Source organism: Salvelinus alpinus, chromosome 22 (assembly GCF_045679555.1).
Source record: "Salvelinus alpinus chromosome 22, SLU_Salpinus.1, whole genome shotgun sequence".
In the NCBI taxonomy this organism is placed as follows: Eukaryota; Metazoa; Chordata; class Actinopteri; order Salmoniformes; family Salmonidae; genus Salvelinus; species Salvelinus alpinus.
The window spans coordinates 10,195,732-10,209,433 of NC_092107.1; the positions used below are offsets into that span (position 1 = coordinate 10,195,732).

Genomic DNA, 13,702 nt, shown 5'->3' on the forward strand with positions numbered 1-13,702 from the left:
TATGAATCTCAATCATGCAAGGGATACACGCACTAAGGAGCTACGAAGCCAGCCACAGAGAAGTGTTTTAACAGATGAAGAGTGACAGGCACGAGAGAACAAGAGAACAACAGCACAATCGGATGGGCGCCTGTCGTTCCCTTTTGAAAAGAGACGAGGGACATCTTCAGTGGTAAGAATAGCTTTCAAGGAACATGTCGACTATTGGTGATTTCTATACTGAAGACTCTACAATAAACACTACATCAATAACAACTTAGATTCTTATTGAGGTTGTTCTCAGCACCTATACACTGACCTGTTTTGAGAGTAGGCTACTGAATAATGTATTACCTTACAAAAATGTCAGATTTTTCCTCCCAAAATGAGTGCTTGACGTTAGTAGATTTGTAAATAATAAATGATTTATCCCATTTAGCATCCACTTTTGTCGAAAGTGACCTAGAACAGTGACTGAGATCGACATTTTCATATTGGTGCCGCAAGCAAGGATCAAACCCACAAACCTGCCGTTGCTATCCTCATGCTATTCAAACTTAGCCACATAGGACTACATTACTCTACTTTCATATTCACCACATATGTCAGTAAAATATATACAACTCAAATACAGTACATGGGTATTCAAAAGGATGAGAGAAAATCACCATTTCGTAAGCCGTCATCCTCGCTGTCATCCCCCAGGTGTTCTGAGGCAGTGAGGAAGTCCTCCTCTATGGATGAGAAGGAGCGGTTGGTGTCGTCATCCAGCCTCTGCCCTGCCATCATCCGCCACCCCTGGGACCCCTGCCTCTCCTGACCCCACTGTAGCCCGATCAGGAACTTGTTGATCTCATAGATGATGCTGGTGGGCCGCCGGCCCCCAGCACACTGGACCAGGCACACATCTGTACACCTCTGGCCCTGGAGGCAATACACACATACACACACACACACACGAAGGAAAGAATTCAATCATTGATAAGTTCTACCTTGTCTGCTCGTGTAATACTCAGAGCTGACGAGTCAGTCAATGAGTGGATGGATTGGGATGGAGGGATCTCAACAAACCATAAAATGAGAAGGAAGAAGTGTTTGTGTGTGTGTGTGTGCTCACCTGTGTGTGGGTGGGGTACTGGTGAAGGTGAGAGGGGTCCGGAGTCTCCAAACCACCGAGCAGCAGGATCTCGTTCACCTTGGGCTGTCGCACGCTCAGAGAGCCAACCAGCTTGGGCAGGTCTGGAGAGATTGAGGCCAGTTTCTAGGGGAAAGAGAAACGTCACCCACAGTCACTGTGATAGTCACACAGGCAGTCATCAGCAGCAAAAACCTGCTAATTACCTAAACAAATCAACCCCCCTCACCCAGGCTAATTATCCTGAATCCATGGCAACAGAGCCAGTGTTTACGATGGTTAAGAAAGACTGGGGGAACAGGAGGAGAGGAAAGAGACGAGAGGATGAGAGAGGGAGTAGAGGAGTTAATGGGTAGGGGGGAGGAAAGGGGAGGAGGGAGGAGAGCATGGGTAGGGGGGAGGAGAGGGAAGAGAGGATATGAGAGGAGAGCATGTATAGGGGGAAGGAGCGGGAAGAGAGGATATGAGAGGAGAGCATGGGTAGGGGGGAGGAGAGGGTATGAGAGGAGAGCATGGGTAGGGGGGAGGAGAGGGTATGAGAGGAGAGCATGGGTAGGGGGGAGGAGAGGGTATGAGAGGAGAGCATGGGTAGGGGGGAGGAGAGGGTATGAGAGGAGAGCATGGGTAGGGGGGAGGAGAGGGTATGAGAGGAGAGCATGGGTAGGGGAGAGGAGAGGAGAGGGAAGAGAGGATATGAGAGGAGAGCATGGGTAGGAGGGAGAAAGGGGAAGAGAGGATATGAGAGGAGAGCATGGGTAGGGGGAGGAGAGGGAAGAGAGGATATGAGAGGAGAGCATGGGGTGGCAGGTAGCCTAGTGGTTAGAGCGTTGGGCCAGTAACCGAAAGGTTGCTGGATTGAATCCCTGAGCTGACAAGGTAAGAATCTGTCGTTCTGCCACTGAACAAGGCAGTTAACCCACTGTTCCCCCGGTAGGCCATCATTGTAAATGAGAATTTGTTCTTAACTGACTTGCTTAGTTAAATCAATAAATAAATGGGTAGGGGAAGAGAGGATATGAGAGGAGAGCATGGGTAGGGGAGAGGGAAGAGAGGAGAGCATGGGTAGGCGAGAGGGAAGAGAGGAGAGCATGGGTAGGGGAGAGGGAAGAGAGGAGAGCATGGGTAGGGGAGAGGGAAGAGAGATGAAGAGAGAAGCCAGCACACCTTGATGCAGCTGTCGTTGTGACGATCCACCTTCTGCTGGTCCAGATTCACAAAGCACATCTGCAATGAGAGGGAAAAAGCTTCAGAACATTGGCTTTACTCAGATAAAAACTGACAGAGGACGCAAACATGCTGTGTTAGCCCTCACTGGCCATTTACAAGCCTCTAGCAGGAGGTGATTTTGGAGGTATGGCAACGTAAGACTAAGCAGGACACAACAGGGCTAATTGGCACCCACTCAGTCAGTCAGTCCCCAGGGAGCGAGCGACAGTCCCTACATACAGAATTTCACTGAATGGGTCCCAAATTACACCCTATTCCCTATATAGTGCATTACTTTTGACCAGAGCCCCTATTTGCCCTGGTCAAAGAAGTGCACTATATAGGGAATGAGGTGCTATTTTAAATGCAGAATAATCTCATCGATTGCTTTCCCATTGTTTACTCAGGGGTGGGTTTTCCAAAGCAATCGTAGATGTATTGGTATGTTATTTCACTTGCCAACCCAGACTGTTGAACAGCAAAGTGCTATGAATGTTGTTCATTCATGCATAGAACATTGGCCGCCCCATCAAACATCGATTTTCATAAGTGTTACTCTGTCACGGCAGTGCGGCTGGATTGTGGATAGAAATTATGTAAAAGTTCAGCTACAAATGCTTTGGGAAAGTATTAATCAATAATTGAGTTAATTAGAAAAGGGGCGTGAGGCATAGCCCTTGGTTGCAGAAGGATCATAACTTTCTTTTCTTCTCAGTGACCAATAAACAGCCCCTCCCCCAGCTGTAACACACAGGCACACACTCCATAACCAGTTCTTCTTCTTATTTATCCATCGTTCTCTACAGCTCTCTCTCTATTCATCCCAGATGAATTTATATACCAGGTTCATCTCTCCAAAACCAATATATCATCAAAAGAGAATCAGAAGGAGAAATACAAACAGATGCAGCAACTGAAACTGGAACGAATGGCCCAATCGGTTTAGAGATAAAACAGTTCTATCTGCCAATCAGGCTAAATCTGGAAGTGTGTTACTCTGTGACATCATGGATGTTAGTCTCTGTTACGAGTGTATTTGATTGACATTTTCCTCTTTTACAAATTAGTCTTGCACCCCATTTTATTCCACATACTTTCTGCCTATTTCATTGGTATGTTATCAACAGCAACCTATAGGCTAAACACTGAGCTAATCATCCTAAAGCTGAAAAGGGGACAGAATTGAACGGCGGAAACAGAACGGCGAAAGCAGCTTGGAAACTGGAGTGGTGCTCTTTATCGGTAGAGTTAAATGTCCACCGGAGTGAAACAACACAACATAACAATTTCACCCCTGTTTACATTATCAGCATCACATTCAGCCTTTTCCCTACATTTTTTCACGAAAGCCCACTCTGGTACTTGTACAACCCATTTAGAAGCTGTCTTAATATAATGGTGGTTCTATCAAGCCCGTGCATGCTGAGGTGTTGTGAAGGTTATCAAATGATTGGGCTTATTGTGTCTTGCATGCAGGTCAAAGCAATTGCAGAGAAAAATAAGCAGATGACTGTTGGAGACTGAGAAAGAGCGAGGGCGAAACGGGAGAAAAAAAGAAGAGGTAGGGAAGAGGCACGAGGTAGAGAGAGGAGATGAAAAAATAGGAGATATGGTGCCCTTCCCAAGGACAAAATCATTTAACCAAATCACAATTAGGTGGGAGTGGCAATCGCCTGCAGTCCCAAAAATGGGTTTCGGGGTGAAAGCTGTATGTGCCATCTAGCTATCTCTGTCAGTGAGGCCCATCTGAGAGGCAGAGACCACAGATGTGAACGAGGCTCCACCACTAATTCTTCAGAGCAGACAGACGTTTAATCTATGCCTAACTAATTGACGGACAGAGATTACAAATCAAAATAGATGCTAGAAAATAGGGGTTCTGATTGGTCGCACACCCGCGTGCGTGTGTGTGTGATGTGCGCGTGCATGTATGATAAATAGGAACGGGACAATACCAGTGTTTCACAATATTTTTTCCTTGACAAAAATGAAAACACGAAGCAGGCCACAATCTTTGGTCCTTTAAAAACCTGCTATATGTAAAATAGTGTGCTATAGCTTGAAAAATAAATAAATGTGACTCTGGATGACAACATAATGTTTGTTCCCAACATTAGGGCTGTTTTCCTAAAGAAGTTAAATCTGCTTCTTGTTTAGTTTCCTTGCCACGATACTAACGAATATCATGATACTGGTATCATCCTCGACTAACCTGTACTCCTGCACATTGACTCGGTACCGGTAACCCTGTATATAGCCTCATTATTGTTATTTTAGTTTATTTAGTCAATATTTTCTTAAATTAATTGTTGGTTAAAGGACTTGTAAGTAACCATTTCATGGTAAGGTCTACATCTGTTGTTTTCGGCGCAAGTGACAATTACGATTTTATTTGATCCCGGCCCTAATGATAAATGCTGCGATTTTGGCTCATAATTGATCTATGTGCCCGTTTCCTCTCGTGGTGTGCCCGTTTCCTCTCGTGGTGTGCCCGTTTCCTCTCGTGTTGTGCCCCTGCTGAGGTGGCGTCCTTTGGATGGGTGCCTGGCGGCTGGAGGACAGCGCTGGGTGTGACCCAGGGTCTCGCGGTTCACCGGGCACCCAACAAGCGGGCAAATCTACAGCTGTGCTCCAGCCTCCAGGTCAACCCAGCCCAGCAACCAATCACAACCTCAGGGTGATTCTACTCTAAATACCATAACCAATCAGGGACAGCTGGATGACTCAAACTTGAAACTAATCAAGAGGTTTTTGCAGCGAGTAGTCACGAGGAAAACAGTGGTGGACAGTTATGAGTTTGGAGTAAAACAAAAAAAAAATTAAATTAAAAACTCTCTCCTCTCTCAGTTAACATGCTGGTGAGATGGGTCATATTCATTAGAAAACACTGTAGCAAAACATTTAGCAAACAGACATTTTTTAGGTAGTCCCCGCCTGACTGTTTTTGTCTGTTTGACCATGCAGTAGGATTTTAACAGTGAGGAGGCAACAGCAAAACTAGACTTTTCTTGCCTAGAGTGAGCTTTTATTAGCAAATGTGAAGATAAGCTGGCAAAAACTGTACAAATATTTACAAACAAAAATAAAAAGGTGGGCCTAATAAACTTATCGGAATCCAAAACAGCTCTAACCAAAGAAAATCCAGCAGCATATCAACCTGTTACCTGTCTGTCTTGTCTCACAAACAAAGCAATGACATGCTTCTTGTAGAAATACCCATTACCCAGAATGCACGACAAACTCTTTAAATCACCTAATTGACAATCAACTTCAATAAAGGTGGGAAAAAGTTATACAAACACATTCAGGTAATATATTCCACATGATAAATATCCCCACATCAATTACAGTCGATAAAATGCTTCTCATAATAAACAGGTGTTAATCAATGTCTGGACATACATAATTAGGAAAGACCCTAGCTTATGTGACAGAAGATATAGGACAATAGTCACAGTGCCTAATGACCATGGTGCTATGGCAGCAGTGTTTTGAACGGAGAGCTATAGCTCTGAAAAGAGTGGGTCAGATGTGTTGCTGTTCCTTGGGCACTGCAGAAGTCAGGTGTGCTTGTGTGTGTGTGTAGTTAAAGCCCTGGACTGGGGGTTGAATGGTTACAGGACTGGTTACACAAATAGTCAAGACAGGAACACACACAAACACGGCCACAAATGTAGACACTCGTTAAGACGCTCTGACTCATTTTCCATAAAGATTACAAACATTCACAGGCTATAGTGTAATATAATGCAAAACACACACACATGCTTGGTCACATAAACACAGGCGCAGAAATTCCTTAATACGCTCTCACTCATTTTTGATAAAGATTACAAATATTCACAGGCTATCTAGTACAATACACATGCGCGCACGCACATCCACATCATCCTCCACCCACCCTAAGCTCTCCCCTCAACAACAAATCCTCTTCCCCTCACTCAATCTCACCCTCCTTTCCACCCTTCTTCTCAACTCTAACCTCTGTCGCTCTCGTTCTCTCTACGCCCTATTGCTCTCATCTCAGCACACTCAGTCATTCTTCCTGTGTCCGCTGTGTGTTCCCCTGTGGTTGTTATGTAAGCCCGCCACAGCCAGGCCATGTTGTGACTGTGAGCCACTTGGATGCTCTGTCTCTGGTTGTCTCTCAAATGGTACCCTGTTCCCTATATCATGCACTACAGTAGTGCACTAAATAGGGAATACGGTGCTGTTTGGAACACATCCTTGGTATCCTACTGTGGCTCCTGACCCCTGACCTCCAAGCAATAGCGCCAGCAAGGAGGCATTACATGCACTTCCATTATTCATGTGCACTGGCTGTATGCTGGTCTGGATTGTGATAGTCTCTCATGAACAGATTGCACGTAAACCGAAGAAAATGACCTAGCTGACAAAATTACGCAAAATTTTAGTTCCGGGAGATTAGGGTTATGGAGCTCATTGAATATTCACAGCACTAATGTGTATAGTGTCTACACCTGTTCAGCTCTCCATTCAGCCTTCAGCCTCCAACTCTGGAATAATATTATATAATCTAACTAACTAGTGAGGATGTCCCATTGCCAGTCATACCCAATCCTAGACCCAGGCACACAAGCAGGCAGGCAGGCAGACACACAAGCAGGCAGGCAGGCAGGCACACAGTTGCTGTGGGACCAAGCAGGCAATTAGAGCAGTGAGGAATGATACGAATTGGGAATATCTTATCTCATCACTGTAACTAACGCCGTCCTAGCCATCAGCCGTGAGATACAGCTTACATTCAGTATTTTTCACCTCCCCTATCTCATTGAATACCGTTCAATTATCTACATAGATGCAGCTGTTAAAGCCCTTAGAGAGTAGAATAAAGACATGAACATGATGTTTAATCATAGAACCTGGCAGCAGAAACAGCAGTGAGGACACTTTGGGTCATATTCATTATGGCACACCGTAGCAAAACATTTTGCAATGGCAAAGGAAAATAAGCAAGTTCAGGTCGTTCTTCCCTGTTTCAGTCTGTTTTCTTCCATTTGGTGCCTAACGAACACAACCCAGGTGTCATCCTGCAGTAAGTCAGTTCCTCGCCTGCAGATGGCATGTTTAGTCTATTCTTCCTCACTGGGGCTTTTTTATGATGCCTGTATGGGACAAAGCTGACGTGTATGCTCCCTCCCTCTGAAGTGTTTAAACCTAAAGATGAATGGATGACTCTGAGAGCTGTGAGTTTCAAAACAAGAAGAGGGGTGTCTGTGTGTGTGTGTGTGTGTGTGTGTGTGTGTGTGTGTGTGTGTGTGTGTGTGTGTGTGTGTGTGTGTGTGTGTGTGTGTGTGTGTGTGTGTGTGTGTGTGTGTGTGTGTGTGTGTGTGTGTGTGTGTGTGTGTGTGTGTGTGTGTGTGTGTGTGTTTGGTAGTGTGTAGAGAGAGAGAGAGTGAAACTGGGAATACTTTTGGTGTTGATGGATGAGGTAAATAATAGTGATAAACTCTCGTGACAGATTATTAGTGCATGCAGTATTTGATTCTGGGGTCTGAGATGAACAATGATATAGATCTCATCTCTACAAGTGTTTAGAACAGGATCGGAAACATAACTCAGTAACTACATTGTAACTAGCAGAGCAGAACTAAAGGTGCAGAAGACTTTGGTTCCAAAGTGCTTACCCTCTGTCAATGTGTTCAGGGATTTGATGGAATTCACTGTGACTATCTCAGCTAGGTAACATTTCTGTTCACTCCATGCATTAAAACATGAGAGAGTGATCAAAGGTGACAAGACCTAGATTTGGTGAGGAGTGACAAGAGAGAACTTACAAGCTTTTATCTTATCACTTTGAGCTCCTGAGTGCATAGTCCCTTTTCCTTCCGGAGCCTTCCACACACACATTCCTGTCCCTATTCAGGAATATACAGCACTGTAATTGTCACATCTTCAACCAGGTGGTTTGGCCATATTGTCTCCATCGAATGAAATGAATGGACAATAAAGATATCACACTTTGTGAAACTGAAAAACCCAGGATGACATATCAATGTCATCAACTTAGCACTGTGTGTCCAAGACAATTTCCCTTCAGGGACAATAAACTTGATCCTATCCTCAACACGACCTCTGACCTTAACTTAAATACATCTGCTGCTGCTGAGTGTGTAATCAATGACAATCACATTGCGTCAATGATTCCATAAATGAACCAAATGAATACACTAATAAACCAACCCTTCCCCCGCTCCCCAACTGAAACCCGGAGTAAACAAAAACCATATCCCATCACGCGTATTAAATCTGCATTCCAAACACTCACTAACACAGACCCTGTTTACTCCTTGCCCAGGGTCTGTAATTAACTAAGCTGATATGGCCAAAGGCCTATGACTGTGATAATCCTGGTTAACAGAAGGGTGTGAGGGGAATCAACAAACACACAAGCACACCCCCAAGCGCACACACACACACAAACTCTCTCTCTCACACACACTTCTTTTAAATTTGAATGATTAGTTGTGTAACCCAGGAAGAGCTGAATTGCGAATTGAGAGGCTGAACAATTTGTCACCGAGGTGAGAGGTGACACACACACACACACACACACACACCACACACATACACACACACACACACACACACACACACACACACACACACACACACACACACACAGAGAGAGGCGATGCTACAGGAAGATGGTTGCTCGCATAAAACACACCAGGGATTTATGGGATCTGGACACATTGTGTAAAAATGTCACTGGCTCATTTCCACACACAACGGGAAGATTAAAAAGCTTTTTAATCGATCCAGAGCTCGGAATGAGACTGAGGGAAAGGACAGACAGACGGACTGATACCTTTGTTTTCTAGTAAGAACACCAGCCCCAAGGGAGAAGTCCTGTGCTACAAAGTGCTATAAATTGCCATAGATTTGATGGCAGTCAGATAGTTACAAATGAAAGAATTCAATAGGATTTTAAAATCATCCTGATGTGCCGGGTAGCCTGTTTTGCATAAAAAACTGTACACACATGGCACACACACGCACAAAAGCACACATGAACACACACATACTACTCACGGTATTGCTTCTCCCCTCAGCCTCATCCTCCAGGAGGCCCAGCCTGCACAGTGCCTTCTCATTCCTCAGCCAGTACTCTGACGAGTCCAGCACACTGCTACTGCACAGCACCTGGAAGACCCAGATAACACACAGTCTTACACACAGACACACGACTCAACTCTTTCTCAGAATGTATAATTTAGGAAAGTACATACAAATACACACACACACACACGCACGCACGCACACACACACGAGTCCCCCATTCACCTTCAGCTGACAATCTTAGTGTTTACCCTCTGGCTATAAAGATCTCTACAGGCCCTTTGTTCAGGAGGTGCTCTGTGGGACCTTGCTCTGTAAGAGGGATCAATAGCATGTCAGTTAGCCTATTTACTCTCCACATATTTACTGTGTTTTTACTCTTCCCCCACGGGCTGCTTCAATGGACCCTATAGGTTAAGTGCCACGTCCTGTTGACCTGTGACTTTCAATGACACCCAAGAGTCAAGAGTTCCTTAAGAGTTATTGATTATTTTTGTATTGGGTAAATGGTGCTGGAATCCCTCAGGAGATACAACAGGATATTCTAATCATAATCTGTAAGATAACTTTGATATGTAACCTTTCACATACATTTAGTCTGAAACTGCCATCCTAATGCATCAGCGATTGAATCATCTCTAACCAATCAGAGTATCAAAGCCAATGACTTTAGGCTCTGACCCAACCCATCGGTTTCTGGGACATATCAGAACGGTCTGATTGTGTTCCCATTCTATAAGAAGGGAAAGGGGATACCTAGTCAGTTGCACAACTGAATGCATTCAACTGAAATATGTCTTCCGCATTTAGCCCAATCCCCCTGAAAGCAGGGAGGAAAACAAATCCGGGAAAAGAAACGCTAGTGAGCTTAGCGTTCGGCCAGAGAGATGTGGATGGGTAGGGGCTACAAAACAATAGCGAATATAATCATTTCCATTGTGTATTTGTAGGCTGACGCCATCATGCCCCCTGTCCAGTCTCGCCCCGGTGTTGTCCATCTGCTCTGGGCCATGGCCAGGTAGAGGTGACTCGCACTCAGGTGGCCTCATGGTCATGACATCACACAATTTGGCAGAGCTTGGAGTGAGGGCAGGGTAGTCTTCATTAGGCCCAAAACGGGGAGGTGCTATTTCAACTTGTCCAATAATAAATGCTTTAGTTTTTCTACGATGTGCACCAATGAACATAACACAGCTCTATACAGATGCTTGAGCAGGTGCTTGATATCATCGTAAATATTCACCAGCAAAAAAATTAAGACTGTGTAATAATATTATTCTACCACATGTATCTTATTAAGACAATATTTTTATTTTCATGTCTTTGTCAAGACAGGCGACCTGACCTACAGTTAGGGTTAAAATGTTGTCTTTATAAATATACACTTGGGAGCCATACAGTTTCGTGTCATTGTGCAGAGACTTCCATTACAAATACTACACATAGTATTATTTTTGTATGTTAGGGCCAGAGCGGCGAGTCTCAATGGAAGTCCTTTAACTTGACGACCCGATTACTAATGAAGTAACTGAACAAAAAGCAATATTGACTGACAATGCTGCTTATTCTAGAGAAAGGAGGGGGAGCAGAACTGAAGAGGTTGTCATCTCCCCTGAGACCAGTGTTATCTGCCATTTCACTCATTGTCTCCCTGACACAGTGAAATGATAAATCAAACTAGAATACCTAAAACTCCAGGTCCAGGCCCTCCATCATTACTGCCTGTTGCAATGGAACAAACTCTCCCTCACCAGGGAGAGGGGGAGACACACACACACACACACACACACACACACACACACACACACACACACACACACACACACACACACACACACACACACACACACACACACACACACACACACACACACACACACACACACACAAATATTTATATTTACAGGACATACACACCTACACACACCGTCCCCCTGTATTTACCTTCTTGCAGGCGGTGACGGAGGATCCCAGGGTGCTGTCTGTGCTGACTCCCTCGGCGTCTCCCGACTCAGAGCTCTCGAACATGGCTGACGACTGGAAGTTACTGCAGGAGGAGAACAAAGTGTGTCTGTGTCAGGACCAACTGAACACAGCCCAATGCTCCAGGGCTCTGTATGGGCTTTAGAGAACCTATTAGCCTATGGGTGAACACCCTGGCCTGGCGACATGCTCCCTGACATGCCCACTGCCGTAAAGCACCAGCCATTATAGAGTTGCAGGAGAGTAACACAGCAACTCTGAACTTCTACCAAAAACAAAGGCAAACTCAGCCATAACATTTGACTTGAGGTGCTTCACACAATTTATGGTGATCATGGGTATGTTATCAACCAATATAGAATGGATTAAATAAATTGAATGGATTAAATACATAGTTTATCTGTGATAAATAGTTTATCTGTGAATAATTATCTGTAATCTTAAAGTTAACTTGGAGAAAAAAAGCGCCAGATTTATCATCAGAAGTTTGTATTAATTAGGATAAAACTGGCACATAAAAAAGAAGGGAGGGACATGAAGACCAGAGAGCCAGCTGGCTCTGTGATCATTACTTTCATGGTAAATTAAAAGTATTTAATTTTGGCACTTGTTTAAATTAGGGATTAACCTACTTATGTGTGTCTACATTGTATCTTCCCCAAGGTAAGTAAGTCCCTTCCTTTGAGGGGAAGTTTGCTGTGCAACCCACGGACCAAAAGTGTTATACTCAATCTGTATAACTGAACCTCTATGAAATAGTGTCAAATTTTTATTATACCAAATTGTAATTTTGTTATAACACAGCTATACCAAGGTCACATACACTGTTGAGTGCCAGCACAGTTAGTTCAGTGGTGACCAACAAAAACACTGGATGGCCATTTTCACACATGGCATCATGTACAGTACCAGTCAAAAGTTTTGACAACCTACTCATTCAAGGGTTTTCTTTATTTTGACTTTTTTCTACATTGTAGAGTAATATTGAAGACATCAAAACTATGAAATAACACATGGAATCATGGAGTAACCAAAAAAGTGTTAAACAATTCCAAATATATTTTAGATTTTTCAAAGTAGGCACCCTTTGCCTTGATGATAGCTTTGCACACTCTTGACATTCTCTCAACCAGCTTCATGAGGAATGCTTTTCTGACAGTCTTGAAGGAGTTCCCACATATGCTGAGCACTTGTTGGCTGCTTTTCCTTCATTATGCGGTCCAACTCATTCCAAACCATCTCAATTGAGTTGAGGTCAAGTGATTGTGGAGGCTAGGTCAACTGATGCAGTACTCCATCACTCTCCTTGGTCAAATAGCCCTTACACAGCCTGGAGGTGTGTTTTTGGTCATTGTCCTGTTGAAAAACAAATGATAGTCCCACTAAGCGCAAACCAGATGGGATGGCGTATCGCTACAGAATGCTTTGGTACCCATGCTGGTTAAGTGGGCCTTGAATTCTAAATAAATCACTGACAGTGTCACCAGCAAAGCACCCCCACACCATCACACCACCTGCTCCATGCTTCACGGTGGGAACCACACATGCAGAGATCATCCGTTCACCTACTCTGCATCTCACAAAGACGCGACGGTTGGTAGCAAAAATCTCAAATTTGGACCGATTTCCACTGGTCTAATGTTCATTGCTCATGTTTCTTAGCCCAAGCAAGTCTCTTCTTATTATTGGTGTCCTTTAGTAATGGTTTCTTTGCAGCAATTCGACCACGAAGGCCTGATTTACAGTCTCCTCTGGACATTTTGATGTTGAGATGTGTCTGTTACTTGAACACTGTGAAGCATTTATTTGGGCTGCAATCTGAGGTGCAGTTAACTCTAATGAACTTATCCTCTGCAGCAGAGGTAACTCTGGGTCTTCCTTTCCTATGGCGGTCCTCATGAGGGCGAGTTTCATTATAGCGCTTAATGGTTTTTGCAAGTTCTTGACATTTTCTAAATTGACTGACCATCATGTCTTAAAGTAATGATGGACTGTTGTTTCTCTTTGCTTATTTAAGCTGTTCTTGATATAATATGAACTTGGTCTTTTACCAAATAGGGCTATATTCTGTATACCACTCCTACCTTGTCACAACACAACTAATTGGCTCAAACGCATTAAGGAAAGAAATTCCACAAATGAACTTTTAACAAGGCACACCTGTTAATTGAAACGCATCCTCATGAAGCTGGTTGAGAGAATGCCAAGAGTGTGCAAAGCTGTCATCAAGGCAAAGGGTGGCTACTTTGAAGAATCTCAAATCTAAAATATATTTGGATTTTCTTAACACTTTTTTGGTTACTACATGATTCCATA

The 13,702-nt window shown here is 43.9% G+C and overlaps 1 protein-coding gene across 6 annotated transcripts in view; it reads right to left on the reverse strand.

Annotated features, from left to right (window-relative positions):
* Window positions 1–13,702, reverse strand: part of LOC139548977 (A-kinase anchor protein SPHKAP-like) — a 151,662-nt gene that overhangs the window by 19,581 nt on the left and 118,379 nt on the right. For all 6 annotated transcript variants that reach the window (XM_071358988.1, XM_071358985.1, XM_071358983.1 and 3 more), the window contains 5 exons: window positions 11,348–11,450; window positions 9,377–9,487; window positions 2,279–2,338; window positions 1,097–1,240; window positions 648–903 (listed from right to left, as the gene is read on the reverse strand). In XM_071358988.1, coding sequence (XP_071215089.1) covers window positions 648–903; window positions 1,097–1,240; window positions 2,279–2,338; window positions 9,377–9,487; window positions 11,348–11,450 — 674 coding nt within the window. The remainder of the gene's footprint in view (window positions 1–647; window positions 904–1,096; window positions 1,241–2,278; window positions 2,339–9,376; window positions 9,488–11,347; window positions 11,451–13,702) is intronic.